Here is a 15054-nt window from a genome sequence, read left to right on the forward strand (position 1 = left end):
CACTAAATTAGAAAAAAATAAACGGTATAAATTAGTTTTTATCGTAAAGCACGTTTTCTACGTGTTATATTACAAGGTTCAAAATTCCGTAACGAAAATTCCTAAATTTTGGTCCGACTATAAGATTTCGTCCAAAATTACTAGTTCTTTAAAATTTGACCAAAATTTATTTAAACTTAAAATAATGTCGTGCCGAAATATCCAAAATTTTCTGTTGTATCAGTAAATCACCCAACCGGTAGATTGAAACCTGATTACTGGTAACACTTCTCTGACGAAGACACAGTCATACACATATGTCATAAACACACATGCTCATCAACAGTTTTAGTCCATGAACATTGACCAGATCAAACTCATCATAATCTCGGTCAAGTCCAACACTACGAGTGCACACGTACGTACGGAAGTACAAATAAAAAGAATAATTGAACAATTCTTCTTGTATCTCTCCCTACCTATCGCTCCTCGTTGACCACGGGGTAATTATCAAATAATATATTTACCAACAAAATAATTTATAAATAAAAATTTTATTACGTATCCTTAATTATTTAAAAGCTAAAGCTGAAAAATAAACCACGATAAAAACTTAATAACCAATTTTAATTTAAAATTTAAAACTTAAACTTTATTCTCTCCGTCCCAAAATAAACCAATTTTTTACTTTTTACCTATAATTTTTGACTCCTTGTCTTATTTAAATTTTTTTTGTTATTAATATTTTTATTTTTATTAAATAATAAACTATAAATAATATTTTACGTGTAATTTTTTTAAATAAGACGAATAGAGGGAGTAGCTTATAAGCACGGACAAAATGTGAGGTTGACCGCCACAGTTGGAGACCGAGACCGGATGGAGCGAGCGAGTTGCCGACGGCCGGTCAAACACCACGCCTCCCTCCGTCACCTGACCATTTCGCCGCCCCGTCCATGGCGTCTCTCTCGCCGGCTTTATATACGGCTCCTCGCCTGCACACTCTCGTCTCATCCTCGTCGCCGGCATCCATCCATCTAGCTCGCAGCTCTCGCTCTCGCTCTCTCGATCGATCGTTCGACGTGATCAGATCATCGTCATCATCGTCCGTCGCCGGCATGGCAGCTCTGGCGTCGCCGACCTCGCCGTCGTCCTGCTTCCTCCCGCCGCACCTCCTGCTCCACGCGTCGACGCCTTCCGGCCTGCAGCAGGGCGAGAGGGGCCTGCCGCTCGTGCTGCTGAGGGACGGCACTCCGGCGACGGGCCGAGGCCCGCAGCACAACGCCATCCTCCCCGGGCGGAAGGTGGCCACGGCGGCGCCGGCGGACGACACTCCGACGCAAGGGTCAGGCCCCCACACCAATGCCGTCCTCGAGGTCAGGCCCAGGGGAGGAGGGGAGCTCCGGCTGTCCGACCCGCCGGTGCAAGGCGACGGCCCCAAGATCAACGCCGTCCTCGAGATCAAGCCCCGGGGAGGAGCGCCCAGACGGCCCACGCCGCCCGGCGGCGCCGGACCTAAGGAAGGCACCGGAGGCCGCGGCGGAGCCATCCACGCCGTCGCCCGCTCCACGCCGCAGAGGCCAGGCTCGCCGGCGGAGGGCGCCGGCGGCAATGGCGGAGCTGTTCATGCTGCCCCAGCTGCTTCCTCTTCTTGAGCACAACTAATTAAACTAATCCTAATTAATCAAAAAGGTCAATTAAATACGACAAAAATTAAACTTAGATGTGATACTGTATATTTACAATTTTAGATCTGTTGAAGTAAATTCATATATTTATAATTTTGTAAGATTTTTGTCAGTATAGGACTGTAGTACTAGTAGGACATGTACATGTGTGAATTGAGGTTCAGATAAAAAACGTGTCTGAATTTCTGTTGGAATTCGACGGAATAAAGTCAACCATATTATCAAATGTTGTTCATACAGATTACTAGCTCAGATCTTGTGAATTAGTCCCTTGTAAAACCAGTTCAGCAAACCTTGATGATCCAACCATTGAGGTACTGTTTAGTTTCCAAAAACATCGAATCGAATATTTAGATATCTAAATAAAGCAATAAAACTAATTATACAGTTACGGGGAAAATCGTGAGACAAATCTTTTGAGCCTAATTTATACATGATTAGACATACGTGTTACAGTAAGTAACATATGCTAATGATGAGATAATTAAACACAAAAGATTTGTCTCGCGGTTTCTAGGCAGAATCTGAAATTTGTTTTATAATTAAACTACGTTTAATATTTTAAATATGGGACTGTATAGTTCGATGTGATATCTCTCTTAAAAATCTTTGGAACTAAACCTAGCCTGATAGCTAGCTCTGGTTTAACTGTTTGATATTCATGACTAAATTCTTAATTAAACCTAGTTCGGGCACACAGTTCGATTATGCTCGAGAACTGTTTACTACCACTTCAACGTGATTAGGTCGTCGTTAGTAGCTGGAGTACTTTTCGTTGGTGATCAACTGCTCTGGTTGACCTTAATTAGCCGGTCATTGGTCTTCATCTCGTTCGGTGTTGCAATTTCGAATTAAAATTTCCGAAATTCGAGTGACTTCGGAAGCCAGCCCCCGCAATGGGAAAATATTTCACCTTTTTTTTTGAATTTTGCAAATTCATTTAAATTTGTTCAAATTTTAAATTATTTCATACCGAAGAAATATCGGTCGTATCGGAGACGCCCTTGGTTGCAACGTGTAGCATAGGCAAACCTACCAATCAAAACCCCTTCAATTTGATGGATAATCTCGGACATTACACTACCGGAATAATTGTGTGTTCTTAATTTCTGTTCTTTCGATTACACGAACTTAAATACATATAGACAAAGGTAATGGATAAACTAACGTAGTTACTCTGACGTAAAATCACAGTAACATTGTCACTAATATATGACCTTACTATTTATGATATGAGTTTTATGTCGGCTACTTAAATTTCTCTATCTTATATAGTTTCGGATAAACCTATTATGAGCCTTGCATCACTTGTGCTCATTAATGCCCAACCATATATTCCCAACATATATACGCTGATCTCTGAACGTTTGACCAGCATAAGGAAGCAAATAAAAATAATATGTAAATAGTTTTTTTAATATGCGTTAGCCGCAGTTTAAAAGCCAGCGTGGAGAATATACTACAAGAAAATTAAAAAGGAACGTTCTGATAATCTTTTACTACCAGAGGATGACATGACAGTTAGCATAAAACAGCTATGAAACTAGTACGACGACATTACCGACTTATCCTTATGTTTATAATTTGAATTTTTAGAGCTAATTTCAGGACATTTTCATTCTAGTTTATTCTATAGTCTTAGATATAACCTGCTGAGAGCCGGTAAAAAATAGGCTATAAGCTAGCTATAAACATATTTATAGCTAGCTAATTTATAGACAAGAGAGAAGAAAGTTGACTACTAATTTATAGCTATCTATAGCAGTATCCAAAACGTTACAAGTTGCATTAATGTTTCGTAGACTACGACTAACCTAGAGTCGTCGGGAAAAAGGCTTGCTTTCGTCGCAAAAAACTAAACACATTTTATATTAATTAATTAGTAGTAACTGGTAAACATAATATTGTATGACGACGACCGACTAGTCATCTGTTCATCTCCTGCATAAGAACGAGACGGCAGTGAGAGAGAGAGAGAAGAGTCAACTGCAGTGCAGCAGCTCACTCAATTCGATCCTCACCTCCTCCTCCGCCGCCTCAGCGAGCAGTAGCCATGGCCATGGCCTCCCTCGCGGCATTGGCCGGCGCGTGCCGGCCGCCGCTTCTGCGGCTGCAGCCTCTCCCGCCGGCTGGGCCTGCGCGACGGTTCAGCTTCGTCTTGCTCCGTCCACGGCCGCCTCAGCCTGGTCCAGCTGTGGCTGCACCCTTACTGCTGCTGCAGCAGCGGCGGCGCCGTCCTTCTTCTTCTTCTTCCAGCAGCTCGTGCCGGCGGCATCAGCAGCAGCGTCGTCCGGACCAAGAACAGCAGCCGGTGTCCAGCGCCGGCGCGGCGGACAGAGCTGGAGACGGCGGCGGAGGCGTGGAGGAGCAGGGCAAGGAAGCGGCGGCCGCAGAGGCGGAGAAGAGTGCAGCTGCAGCGCCGGCTCCGGCGCCGGCGGCCGCGAAGCTGCAGGCGGCGGCGAGGAGGGCGCCTGCCGCGGCCACGTCCCGCCGCCCGGCAGCTCCGAGGGGAGGCCGCGGAGGCCGGGGGAGACCGACGCCGCCAGGTAACCCGAGAGAAGGGAACGGCAGCGGGGTGATCCACGCGGTGACGCCGCCGCCGCCGCCGCCGCCGGCGGCGGGCAAGCCTGAGGCGCCGCGCGACCCGAAAGAAGGCGGCGGCGGCAATGGCGGCGTCGTCAACTGATGCTTCTCCTCTCCTTGCTCATGCATCTTGCTCGTCATCTTCTTCATCATCATCATCTTGAGAAGAAGATCAGAAGACATGCATGCAAATTGCAAGTTGGAAATATGGATCGAAACAGCTACCAGTGTACTGCAAGAGATCGACCTCTCGATCGATAGATTGGAAGGCTAGCTTTGCATTCCTATTTAAGTTTTTATCTTTGACACTGGAATGGATAATTTAGCAGATTAGCTGCATCTATCAGCATGACTAGGTTCAGGTTCGGAGTGATTAAAAATTCAAAAAAAAAGTTCAGAATGATTTATATTGCACATTGTAAATTTGTAATATGATATTTGTGAGGTACGTACTAAGGTATACATATATACCCGATTTCCAATGCTTCTTTTTTTTTTTGATTGTTGTTGTACAATCAGAAGAAGCAATGTTCAGCTAGCTTCTGATTCATCAGCTCATTGACTTGTTAAAAAATGTTGAGATACCGCTTAGTAACTTGAAGTACAATATGTCAAAATACACTACAATTTTAATTTTGCACTAAAATCTTTTATGTCAAGGTATTTCTAAATGATGGTAAAAAATCCCAATGGTTGAAGATATGTATCTCCAAAAACCTGAACTGGATAGACATATCTTTACTTTTCAGTGTTGGTGCAGTTGAGCAAACTGACAGAGAGATGGATACATACTACTCCTACTTGTTAATGTGCATTAGGTACATAAGTACTCCAGTAGGAAGCCTACACATATATATGATTCGCGAGCAAACGGATGAGACGAAACAGGTAGAGCAAACACACGTCATGCAGGCACATGAAGCAGATTAATTAACTAATTAATTAACACATCATCAGTCTGTCCTAGCAGACAAGAGTGTACTGCTACTGAAGAAACATGAACTGTCAGTCAGGGTGCATATGCATGACAGGTCATGAACTCTTCAATAGTATGTGTAAATGTAGTTGTTGCAGTTGGCAATATATATCGAGTTGGTGGCTAGGTTTCAATGCAGGTGTGTGCAGTAATAAATCGACGTTGGTGAGGGTGTGATCAGCGGCAGGGAGCAGAGGTTTAGTAAATTTCTTGCAGGTTTTATCGAGTGTTTGTCTGCATCGCATTGGCCTCATCTGCTCTGCTATCCATATATATCCATTCGATTCGTTTCTCTTCTTGATTTTGGGGGCCGGAGCAGGTGCAGTTGAGACTTCTCTGGCTACATTACTGGTAGTTTATTAGAGCAGGGACTATAGTATGCTATAAGCCTCTTACAAATATAAGAGAGAAGAGAGAAGAAAAATGAACTATTAATTTGTACCCAGCTGTAGCATGGACTTCAAGACACAATATATGTATGATTAAATATGGCAATGGGGACCCATTACCCAATATCTGACGGGTATTTACCCCATTAGGGTGGCTAAATGGATTAGATTTTGTACCCACGGATACTTTAGTGAGAAATTTTTATACCCGATGGGTAATTGGATTTGGGTATGAGTAGTTAGTATCCATACCCATTACCCAGTGGGTACCCACTATAAATAAATAAAAATAAATTATATCATTTAACCATAAAAATTCGGCCCAACATAAAAAATTATAATTATGTGAAACTACTAGCCAACTACTTTTGTGGTACTCATTGTTTAATGCTAAATTATAGCACAAGACTACAATTGATATTGATATTGTATTGTTATTTTATTGTATCGTGGGTAATAATTGGGTGTGGATTAACCGTGGGTAAAAAATATCCATATGGGTATGGGTATGAGAAAAAATTGTACCCATGAATATAAATGGGTAATCCAGTGGGTATAATTTTATTTCGTGGAGGTGGATATGAGGTCGTGGTATCCAGTGGGTATCTACCCATTGCCATCTTTATGTATGATACGTGGGATATGTTAGTATATGTTTTGTAGCTAGCTATTGTATAAATTGGCTATTAGATTAATTATAGATATATTGGAGCTAGTAGTAGCTGTACTAATGAACTTCCTCTTAGAGAGACAGTAGAGACTTTATTTTGGATCACTGCCTGCTAATCAATGCTTTCACTTATAAGGACATGTATTGTTAGCGAGATTTGGGAAGTAGTTTTTTAGCACATGGATGAATATCCATCCGTTGTTTGCATATCATCTAAATATGCGACTTGCCATGGCCCAGCTGAACCTAGGCCTGTAGACTGGTACTCTCTCCGTTTCAAAATAAGTTTAATTTTTAGTTTTTTTAAATATAATGTTTCACTCTTCGTCTTATTTAAAATTTGTTTATGATTAATACCGTTGTTTTTATTAGATAATAAAACATTGGATAGTACTTTACGCATGACTTATTTTAAATTTTTTGATAATTTTTTAATAAAACAAATGATCAAACGTTGAACATATAATCTTAAAAAGAAGTCTTTTTTAACGGAGGCAGTATACTATTAGTTTCTGTGAACGAGTTCAGTGTGCTGGTTTAATTTATTCAATGCTTAGAACTGCATGGAAAGAGCTGGAGAGTATTATTTTGTCTGTTTAAGTTGACTGGCACGAAGCAGGTAATTAAGCTTAATTTATTCATGTCTCTTCTGATGTGACTTAGGATGAGTTAGAAAAAAACTATTTTAGTGAAGCCAAAACTAAAAATGGCATTTCTCGTTTTGAGGATGGTGAAATAGTAATTTTCTCAAAATGAGCACACAGAAGATGCTCACTAGGCCTTGATTGTAGAAGTTTTTGCTAAACAGAAGATTAAGTTGTATCTTAAAAAGCAAGATCAATTTTCGAAGAGGATTAGAAATATCTCCAGAACATGCATATACGTCTGATTAGTGGTAAATTAAAAATGCTAAGTTTTGGAGACTAAATGGTACTATTAGTGATGGTTAATTCCTATACTAATTGCTGTACAGTGTAATTCATATGGATAAGAATATAAGATGGGAATATTAAACACAATTAAAAGGGATACGATCGCCACAAAGAAGCACAAGATTATACAAAAGACAGAAAAAAAAAAGGTACTTATGGGGTTAATGCTAACCTAGAGTGATGATGATTATGTTCCACTCAGTCAACAAACTGCATTATTGTACCAAGTTTCAGTGAACCTCTTGAAGACCACATGTTGACTAAACAAATGAAGATAAACACGTAAGTGGTCATTGTTTAGTTTTTTTTCATGGAAAAAGTCAAACAATATAATTAGAAAAAATATTTTGTGAATAAAAATTTTATATACGAATTCTTAGCAATCTAAAAGCCAAGTTTAAAGATTAAACTTTGGTGAAAAAAAATCTAAAATCAACTATTGAAAATTTTAAATTTTGACTTATAAGCTGAAGCAGAAAGACGAGGGTGTTATAATATTGCCACGTTTATCATTAACCAAATGATAGCTGAATATTAAATTTCATGAGAGTCAGCTTTCAGCACAGAACTAGACAGAGTTTCTTTTCATACTTGGACTCTATCTTAATAAATAATTCTCAGTCTGAATTATTAGTCACCAAGGCCATCCCTTCCCAAAAGCATCAATAAATAGAGCTGCTATGCAACTCCTCTCACAAATCACAAGAATTTCATCAAAAGGAGTGATCAATTAGTCTGAGCTGAAGAAAGAGTACTCTGAACTGAAGTACTCTAACTTGTGACCACTCTGAAGTCTGAACCATTGAAGAACATGGCGCACAAGGAGAAGAGCTTCGAGGAAGGAGAAGCCATGGCGGCCGCTTCATCGTCGCCATTCTTCGCTCACCCATCGTCGCTGCTGCGGCACGTCGTCCATGGCTGCGCCGGCTACCTCTCCGGCCTCTGCCGTTCTCTCCAGAATCTGAAACCAGCCGCTCCATCTCTGAAACAAGATCAGGCTGACGAGAGTCATCAGCAGCACTACTACTGTTGCAAGCTCTGTAAGTAAAACACACAACAAATGTAATATTTCTAATTAACCGTACTTAACTTGCACAAAATATATATGAATTCATCACCCAGATGCTCAATTTCACCGAGTAATCATGCAGCACATTTGCACCCTCGTCCTTTCGCTCCTGCATATGCTTATATATGCTAAAATTTAAATTTTTAACCAGACGATCGATTTTATTTTTTTCACTGTAGTTGATTTTTTTAACCTTAGCTTTTAGATCGCTAAGAAAATATAAAAAAAATTTATAAATTATTTTTCGTTTGCACGTAAGCTTGGCTGATGGCTGAACTTGGTGTGCCCTTGTGCGAGCAGGAAGAGGCTGTGGCTGTTGAGAATGTTCAGATCAGCACAAGAGCAGTGGCGACTCCACGGAGGCCACTTCTGAGAGAAGGAAACGGGGGAAAAGGCGGAGCACACCACAACGCCGGCTTTTAATTAGCTTCAGTAAACACGGTTATGTACAATAATAAGACCGGATAATCCATGAGTTACTATTCTCTCGAACAGTGCATGTGGCTTTGAATTTGATGACTTGTCATCCTGACTAGTGGTAAATCATCGATCAATAGCCAGATAAAGCTTCAGGTTATTGACCACTTTTTACTGAGCTGTACTTAAATGAGTTCAGAGATGAATTACTCAGCTGGAACACCCCCAATATCTGATATACTGTTCAGTAAAGAGGAAACATGTCTTGCAATATTAGAATTATTGCGCATTTAATGTATTGATAAATAGTTATTATCTGTAACTATGTTTAAGACGTACAATCATTTAGTTTTTGTAGCTTACATGTTTGGATAACTGGAGCATGTAACTCAGCAGAGAAGACATATTACCCGAAGCTCCGATTAATTAACTGTGCGAGGTGATTAAGCCATCTAGGGCAACATCTCAACATAACCTCATCTACTCTCTTGCAAATTCTATACATCTCACCGGTCTTATTTTTTTACTGACTACTCTATGTCTTTTAGTGTTAAAAAATAGTCTTTCTACACATTATTAATATCTTATTTTATCTCTAGAATACAAATTTATCCCTCTCAAATGAAATCTATGAAGCATTTGATTTAGCATTGTAAAGTATGGGTACTTTATTAGTCTAACATAATGTCTTGTATATTATGTAAAAAATAGGTCTCCTTCCACTAAAACTCTTCCCATATTATCATGAACTAGTGGATTGCCCGCATAGTGCTTGGAGAGCTAGATAATTCACGTAGAGTTAAATTTATTACAGTTAGGAAATTTAATTTTTATATATTTGGATTTCATACGGAACTTTTATCTTATATTTCTATAAGGTTTGAATTTCATATGCAACTCTTAGATTCTAAATTTATGGGTTTGAGATTTATATACACCTCTTAACTTCTATTTCTATATATAATTGTATGTCATATACAATTATATCGATCATTCCATATTATTATAATCTAGATTAACCATAATTCAACAGTTAAGATATTTCTCCTTTCCATTAATTAGCGTGGTAATTTAAGCCTCTAGAACGAACCCAGTGTCTCGTTCGGGTTGTCTTTATAATATAATACAATGAACAACTCTCCGGTGTATAAGGGTATTTTTGTACTTTGTTAATTACTTGATTAGCAATATTTTATAATTTTTTTGCAATAAATATCACAATAACAAGTGATGATATTACCCTTTTAATTACTACTACACATAATATTGTTGGTAGTATAATTTAGTCAGAATCGTTTGATAAAAATAGACCAATGATATGGATTAAATTCTACTATCAGTAAAATACACCGAAGTCGGCCCCTAATACAATAAATCCTCGGGAGGCTGTTTTTTAAGCCTGAAACCATCCAAGATGGTGCACTGGCAGTACTAATTTTTTTTCAGAGTCAACATTCAGCACAGCTAGACAAGGTTTCTATTCATACCTAGAAACAATGTTACTTAAGTCTCCTATATGCATGATTTAAGTCACCAGCAAGGGCATCCCTTGGCAAAAGCATCAATAAATAGAGCTGCAACGCAACGCCCTGCCCTTAATTTGCCCATTAATCCCAGAAAGTTTGCTCAGAAGGGAGTGTGCTAATTATTCTGAGATAAAAGAAAGAGTACTCTCAATCCTGAAGTAGTCTGAGTATCTGAAAGTCTGAAACATGGATCAGAAGGAAGAGTTGCAGATCAAGGAGATGAAGAGCTCCATGGCTCCAGCTGCAACTCCGAAGCAAGAGGCTAACGACGGCCAAGCCATCGTCACCCCTCCACGCGCTGTAAGTAAAGCTTAATAACCGTCTTTAAGATGCATAAATTAAGTGGACGTAACACTTTCTGTCATTACCTAAATTCATATTAACCGTGTTTAACTTACGTTAAGTACATACGAATTCATCACGCAGATGCTCAAATTGACCCAGTAATCATTCAGCAAATTTGTAGCCTTATCTTTTCGCTTCTGCATATGTTTATAAACTAAATTTTGAATTTTCAACCTTAAATTTTAAGATGATTTTGCAGTTTTTTTTGCTGTAGTTTATTTTTTAGTTTTAACTTTTAGATCGCTAAGAATACACATATAAAAGTTTTATTTATAAATTATTTCACGTTTGCAAATAAGTTATTCGCGCATGAGCTTGGCCGATGGCTGAATTTGGTGTGTCCTTGTGCGAGCAGGAAGAGGCTGTGTCTGTTGAGATTGTTCGGATCAGCACAATAGAACTGGCGACTCTACAGAAACCACCTCCGAGAGAAGGAAACGGGGGAAAAGGTGGGGTACTCCACAACGCCCGTTTGTAATTAGCTTCAGTAAACACGGCTATATATGTACAATAATAAGACCGGATAATCCATGGATTACTATTCTCTCGAACAGTGCATGTGTCTTTCAATTTGATGACTTGTCACCCTCAAAACATGAGAGATTGGTTGGTCACATGTTGCAGCAAATGATCAGTAGCAAAATCATCAGTAGCCAGATAAAGTTTCAGGTTATTGACCACTTTTTACTGAACTGTACTTAAAGAGTTCAGAGATGAATTACTCAGCTGGAACACCCCCAATATCTGATATACTGTTCAGTAAAGAGGAGAAATGTATTGCCATATTAGAATTATTATACATTTAATGTATTGATAAATAGTTATTATTTGTAACTATGTTTAAGATGTACTATCATTTAGTTTTTTCCGTTTATATATGATAGAGAATGTTGGAATATAAGTGAATTTTCTGCTGTTCCATAATAGCTTACATGTTTGGATAACTGGAGCATGTAACTCAGCAGAGAAGACATGTTACCGAAAGCTCTGATTAACTGTGTGAGGCAGTGGCAGCGACCGAAATTATTTAAAGTCTGAGCATAACTATAATCAAATATATAATCTAGTGTTTTGTATAACGTAATTGCTAATCCTCTAATGGTTTGGCGTCGGAAAGCTCGGGCAGCTGTCCGAGAGGTGAATCCGCAGCTGGTGTGAGATGATCTAGCCATGTAGGCAACATCTCAACATAACCTCATCTACTCTCTTACAAATTCTATACATCTGAATCGCACAATTATAAGGCAAAAGGATCGTCACGATATATTACACCATAAATTGGGACAATTCTTGTTCCATCATCTGCTATTCTCGAACTGTACTTAGCTTTGTTATCACTACTGCATGCTCTTTTGCTACAAAGTTTGTAAATTTAATTTATAATCGCGCATACTACTCTATATACGATTTCCACTTTACCAGTAGAGATCGCTGTAAAAGTTATTTTGTAATGAACCTAATTATCAGATAATATGGCATTCGACTTTTTATCATGTACTTTGTGGTTAAGAAGACAGCATCATATATATCTCAAAACAACCTCGTCCTATACCCATCTCTGGATCGCTTGCTTCATCAGGTTGAGGAAGAGGAGCAGCTAGGGTGGTTGGATTTTGATCCAAATGGTCTTAAAATATTTGTTGCAGTATTAAGCTGCATTCATTGACCAGTTCCCCTAACACGTAATTAATTAAAAAAAAAGTGTAGCCCACTTCTATTCCATGCTTAGGTGGCCTTGCGTTAGGAAAAGGGTTGGAATATAAAGTGAATTATTTCTCTTTTCCTATCAAATTAACCTTTTAGATTAAACTGATTGACACATGTAAATTAACACTACCTCTTGTTTGATCATTCTTATCTTTTAGATAACGACATGGTCTTCTAAATCTAATTTGATTGTAATTTTCTATTAAAATATAAAAATAAATAAATATTTACTTTTATTAAAATACTCTTTATGACTTATTTATACACGTTGTTCTACACCCTCGTCTTTTCGTTTATGTTTTTGCTTCTAAGCCAAAGTTTAAAATTCGGAGTTGATTTCAGAGGTTTTTCGCGCAAGTTTATTTTTCAATCTTGGCTTTTAGATCGCTAAAAATATGTATATAAAAGTATTATCCATAAATTATTTTTCGTTCACAAATAAGTCCTTTGGCTCAATCACCCACAGTGTTTTCAAATTAAGAATTATAACTTAATAAGAAAGAATAAAAAATCAGATGGATGATTGATGAAAGCCAAGCCGTATATGCATTGGTGTGCGCCCATGTGCGTGTTAATTACTCCCTCCAAAATTAAGCTAATCATCGTTCATTATTGAACTGATGACAGCTACGAGAAGCGGCTTAATTATCCTGAGATTCCTGAGCAGGTTAATTAATGCAGTCTTGCTAGTAAAACAGGGAACCATATGATGCCGACGGGACGCTCTGCTGATACTGGAAGCTCTGCAGGATGGTCGCGATCGTCAGCGACTCGTCGTCGCCGCCGGCCTCCACCTCCTCCGCCGCCGCCGCCGGGTAGTCGTCGTCATCGACGTCCAGCGGCGACGGCGGCGGCGGCGGAGGTGGCGGCGGCGGCGGAACCGCCGGAGACAGCTGCGGCGGCGGAGGGTGATGAAGGTGCATGTCGGGGTAGACGAAGTTGGTGCGTGCCCTGGCGGCGCCGGAGATGGAGATGGCGGAGAGGTCGTAGGCGACGGCGGCCTCCTCGGCGGTGTCGAAGGTGCCGAGCCAGTGGCGCTCCTTGGTGTAGGGGTTCCGGATCTCCGCGGCGTACCGCCCCCACGGCCGCCGCCGCACGCCGAGGTACTCGCTCGACGCCCGCGCACGCCGCCGCCGGATCATCATCTGCTGCGGCGTGACCGCCGCCGCCCCCGCTTGCTGCTCCGTCCGCTGCTCCGCCGCGTCCTCCATTGCTGACAGCTTAGCTACCACTGCCTGTGCGTGGTACTGTGGATAAGCTGCTAGGTTTAGGGTTTTTAGCCATGGATTTTATAGGAAAGCAGCGAGGTGACAAAAATTGGTGGAGACGTTGCGGTCGAGTTGGCTGCATGCATGCATGGATGATTCGTCGTCAGGATGGCTTCAGAAAGCGTGCTTAATTTTTTCCTCCGTGTTTTCCTCGACATGATAAGCCCATGGGACTAGCTTTGATGAGTTTGCATATTGTCAAAGTTCATTCTACTGTCGAGTACAAAAAAAATATCATCATTAATTTGTAATCCCAATCACACCAAATTTTCTCCTTTTTTTTTGCAAAACCAGAAGAATTTAAATTCAAAAGTAGTTATAGAAATGTAATGTTTCAAAAACAGCATTCACAATGCTCCACCGTGACGAGTGGTTTCTAACTCGTCATATAAAAGGCGCGTCGCTATGGAGGATAGAAGCAGTAGGCTCAGGTGGATTGAGGGGGATTCTCCTGGTCTCTGCATGGCACGATATCTTATACAGAGGTAGATCTAGCGGGGGGCTGGGCGGGGCTCTAGCCTCCCTACACGCTGATCCCCTATGAAAAATAGAGGAGAGGGGAGGGGGAATAAGGGGGGCTGAAAGAGGAAGAAGATAACCAACCCCCAAACCTTTGGATCCTAGATCCACCACTAATCCTAGATAGAGTATCTGCTAAGGCACAGCTTGACGACACGTTGGGTTGAGATGCAATACCATACCGCCCAATGGTCCCTTCCCCATTGTCATCTTGCTCATGCAGTTATGGTAGCAATGAACTCGTGTCGACGACAATGACATCAGGAAAGACCAAACTAGGGTGAATGCTACTGGCTAGATTTGGAGGGTCGAGGGACGGCTGCTGGGAAGGACATACCAGGAGAATTAGGAGGATACACCATCGTTGTCATCACCAAACCTGAGCTTGTAAGCATATAGTAGATAGGGAAAAGGGGGTTGCCAATGAGGAGCTATTGAGCTCTTTGCTATCCGACGTGCCTCCATTGAGCAACTCCCATATCCACTCAATCCATGCGGAATTGTCACTAGATGTCCATCGAGGAGCTACCGAGTTCCTTTCCAATCCCAATGCACCGATGACAAGCTACTCCCCATTCCCTCGATCCATGTTGTCAAGAGGTTGTTGGCCTCGGCCCACTTCAATCCGTTCCGTTGACCTTGCCTCGCCCCGAATAGCGCCATGACGAGGACGATGACATTCAATGGTTGGGCTGCTAGGGATGCATGCGGCATTGTCGTATCCAGTAGTTATGGCAGTGAGATTGGAGGGGGAGACACGGCGAAGATGCGGAGGCGGCAAGCTTAGAGATGGAGAGACGATAGATATGTGGCAGCGGCAGTCCGCATCTCTTGTAGCTTCCATGTCGCCTCTATTGAGCTAGTCATTGATCTACCACAACTAGATCTGTAGAGGTCCTAGGGAGAGAGGAGGGGAGAGCTCACCATTAGGGAAGGAGAGTGGAAAGGGAGAGTAGACAGAGTGAAGTTGGAGAAAGCGGGGCAGA

At 40.9% G+C, this 15054-nt stretch overlaps 3 protein-coding genes across 3 annotated transcripts; 2 read left to right on the forward strand and 1 right to left on the reverse strand.

The window, feature by feature from the left end:
• Positions 1-1011: 1011 nt before the first annotated feature.
• Positions 1012-1876, forward strand: LOC102710232 (translation initiation factor IF-2-like). The gene has a single exon (XM_015840431.2). The coding sequence runs from the start codon at positions 1098-1100 to the stop codon at positions 1632-1634; it is 537 nt and encodes a 178-aa protein (XP_015695917.2). The 5' UTR covers positions 1012-1097; the 3' UTR covers positions 1635-1876.
• A 6102-nt stretch (positions 1877-7978) lies between these two features.
• On the forward strand, positions 7979-8952 carry LOC121055229. The gene is made up of 2 exons (XM_040527240.1): positions 7979-8224; positions 8591-8952. Exons 1-2 carry the CDS (start codon positions 8029-8031, stop codon positions 8707-8709), a joined length of 315 nt encoding a protein of 104 aa, XP_040383174.1. The 5' UTR covers positions 7979-8028; the 3' UTR covers positions 8710-8952.
• Positions 8953-12967: 4015 nt separating this feature from the next.
• LOC102710520 (ethylene-responsive transcription factor LEP-like) lies at positions 12968-13492 on the reverse strand. The gene has a single exon (XM_040526592.1). It carries the CDS (start codon positions 13490-13492, stop codon positions 12968-12970), a length of 525 nt encoding a protein of 174 aa, XP_040382526.1.
• Between the last annotated feature and the right edge of the window lie 1562 nt (positions 13493-15054).

The sequence above is a fragment of the Oryza brachyantha genome, chromosome 8 (genome assembly GCF_000231095.2).
Source record: "Oryza brachyantha chromosome 8, ObraRS2, whole genome shotgun sequence".
Classification (NCBI taxonomy): domain Eukaryota; kingdom Viridiplantae; phylum Streptophyta; class Magnoliopsida; order Poales; family Poaceae; genus Oryza; species Oryza brachyantha.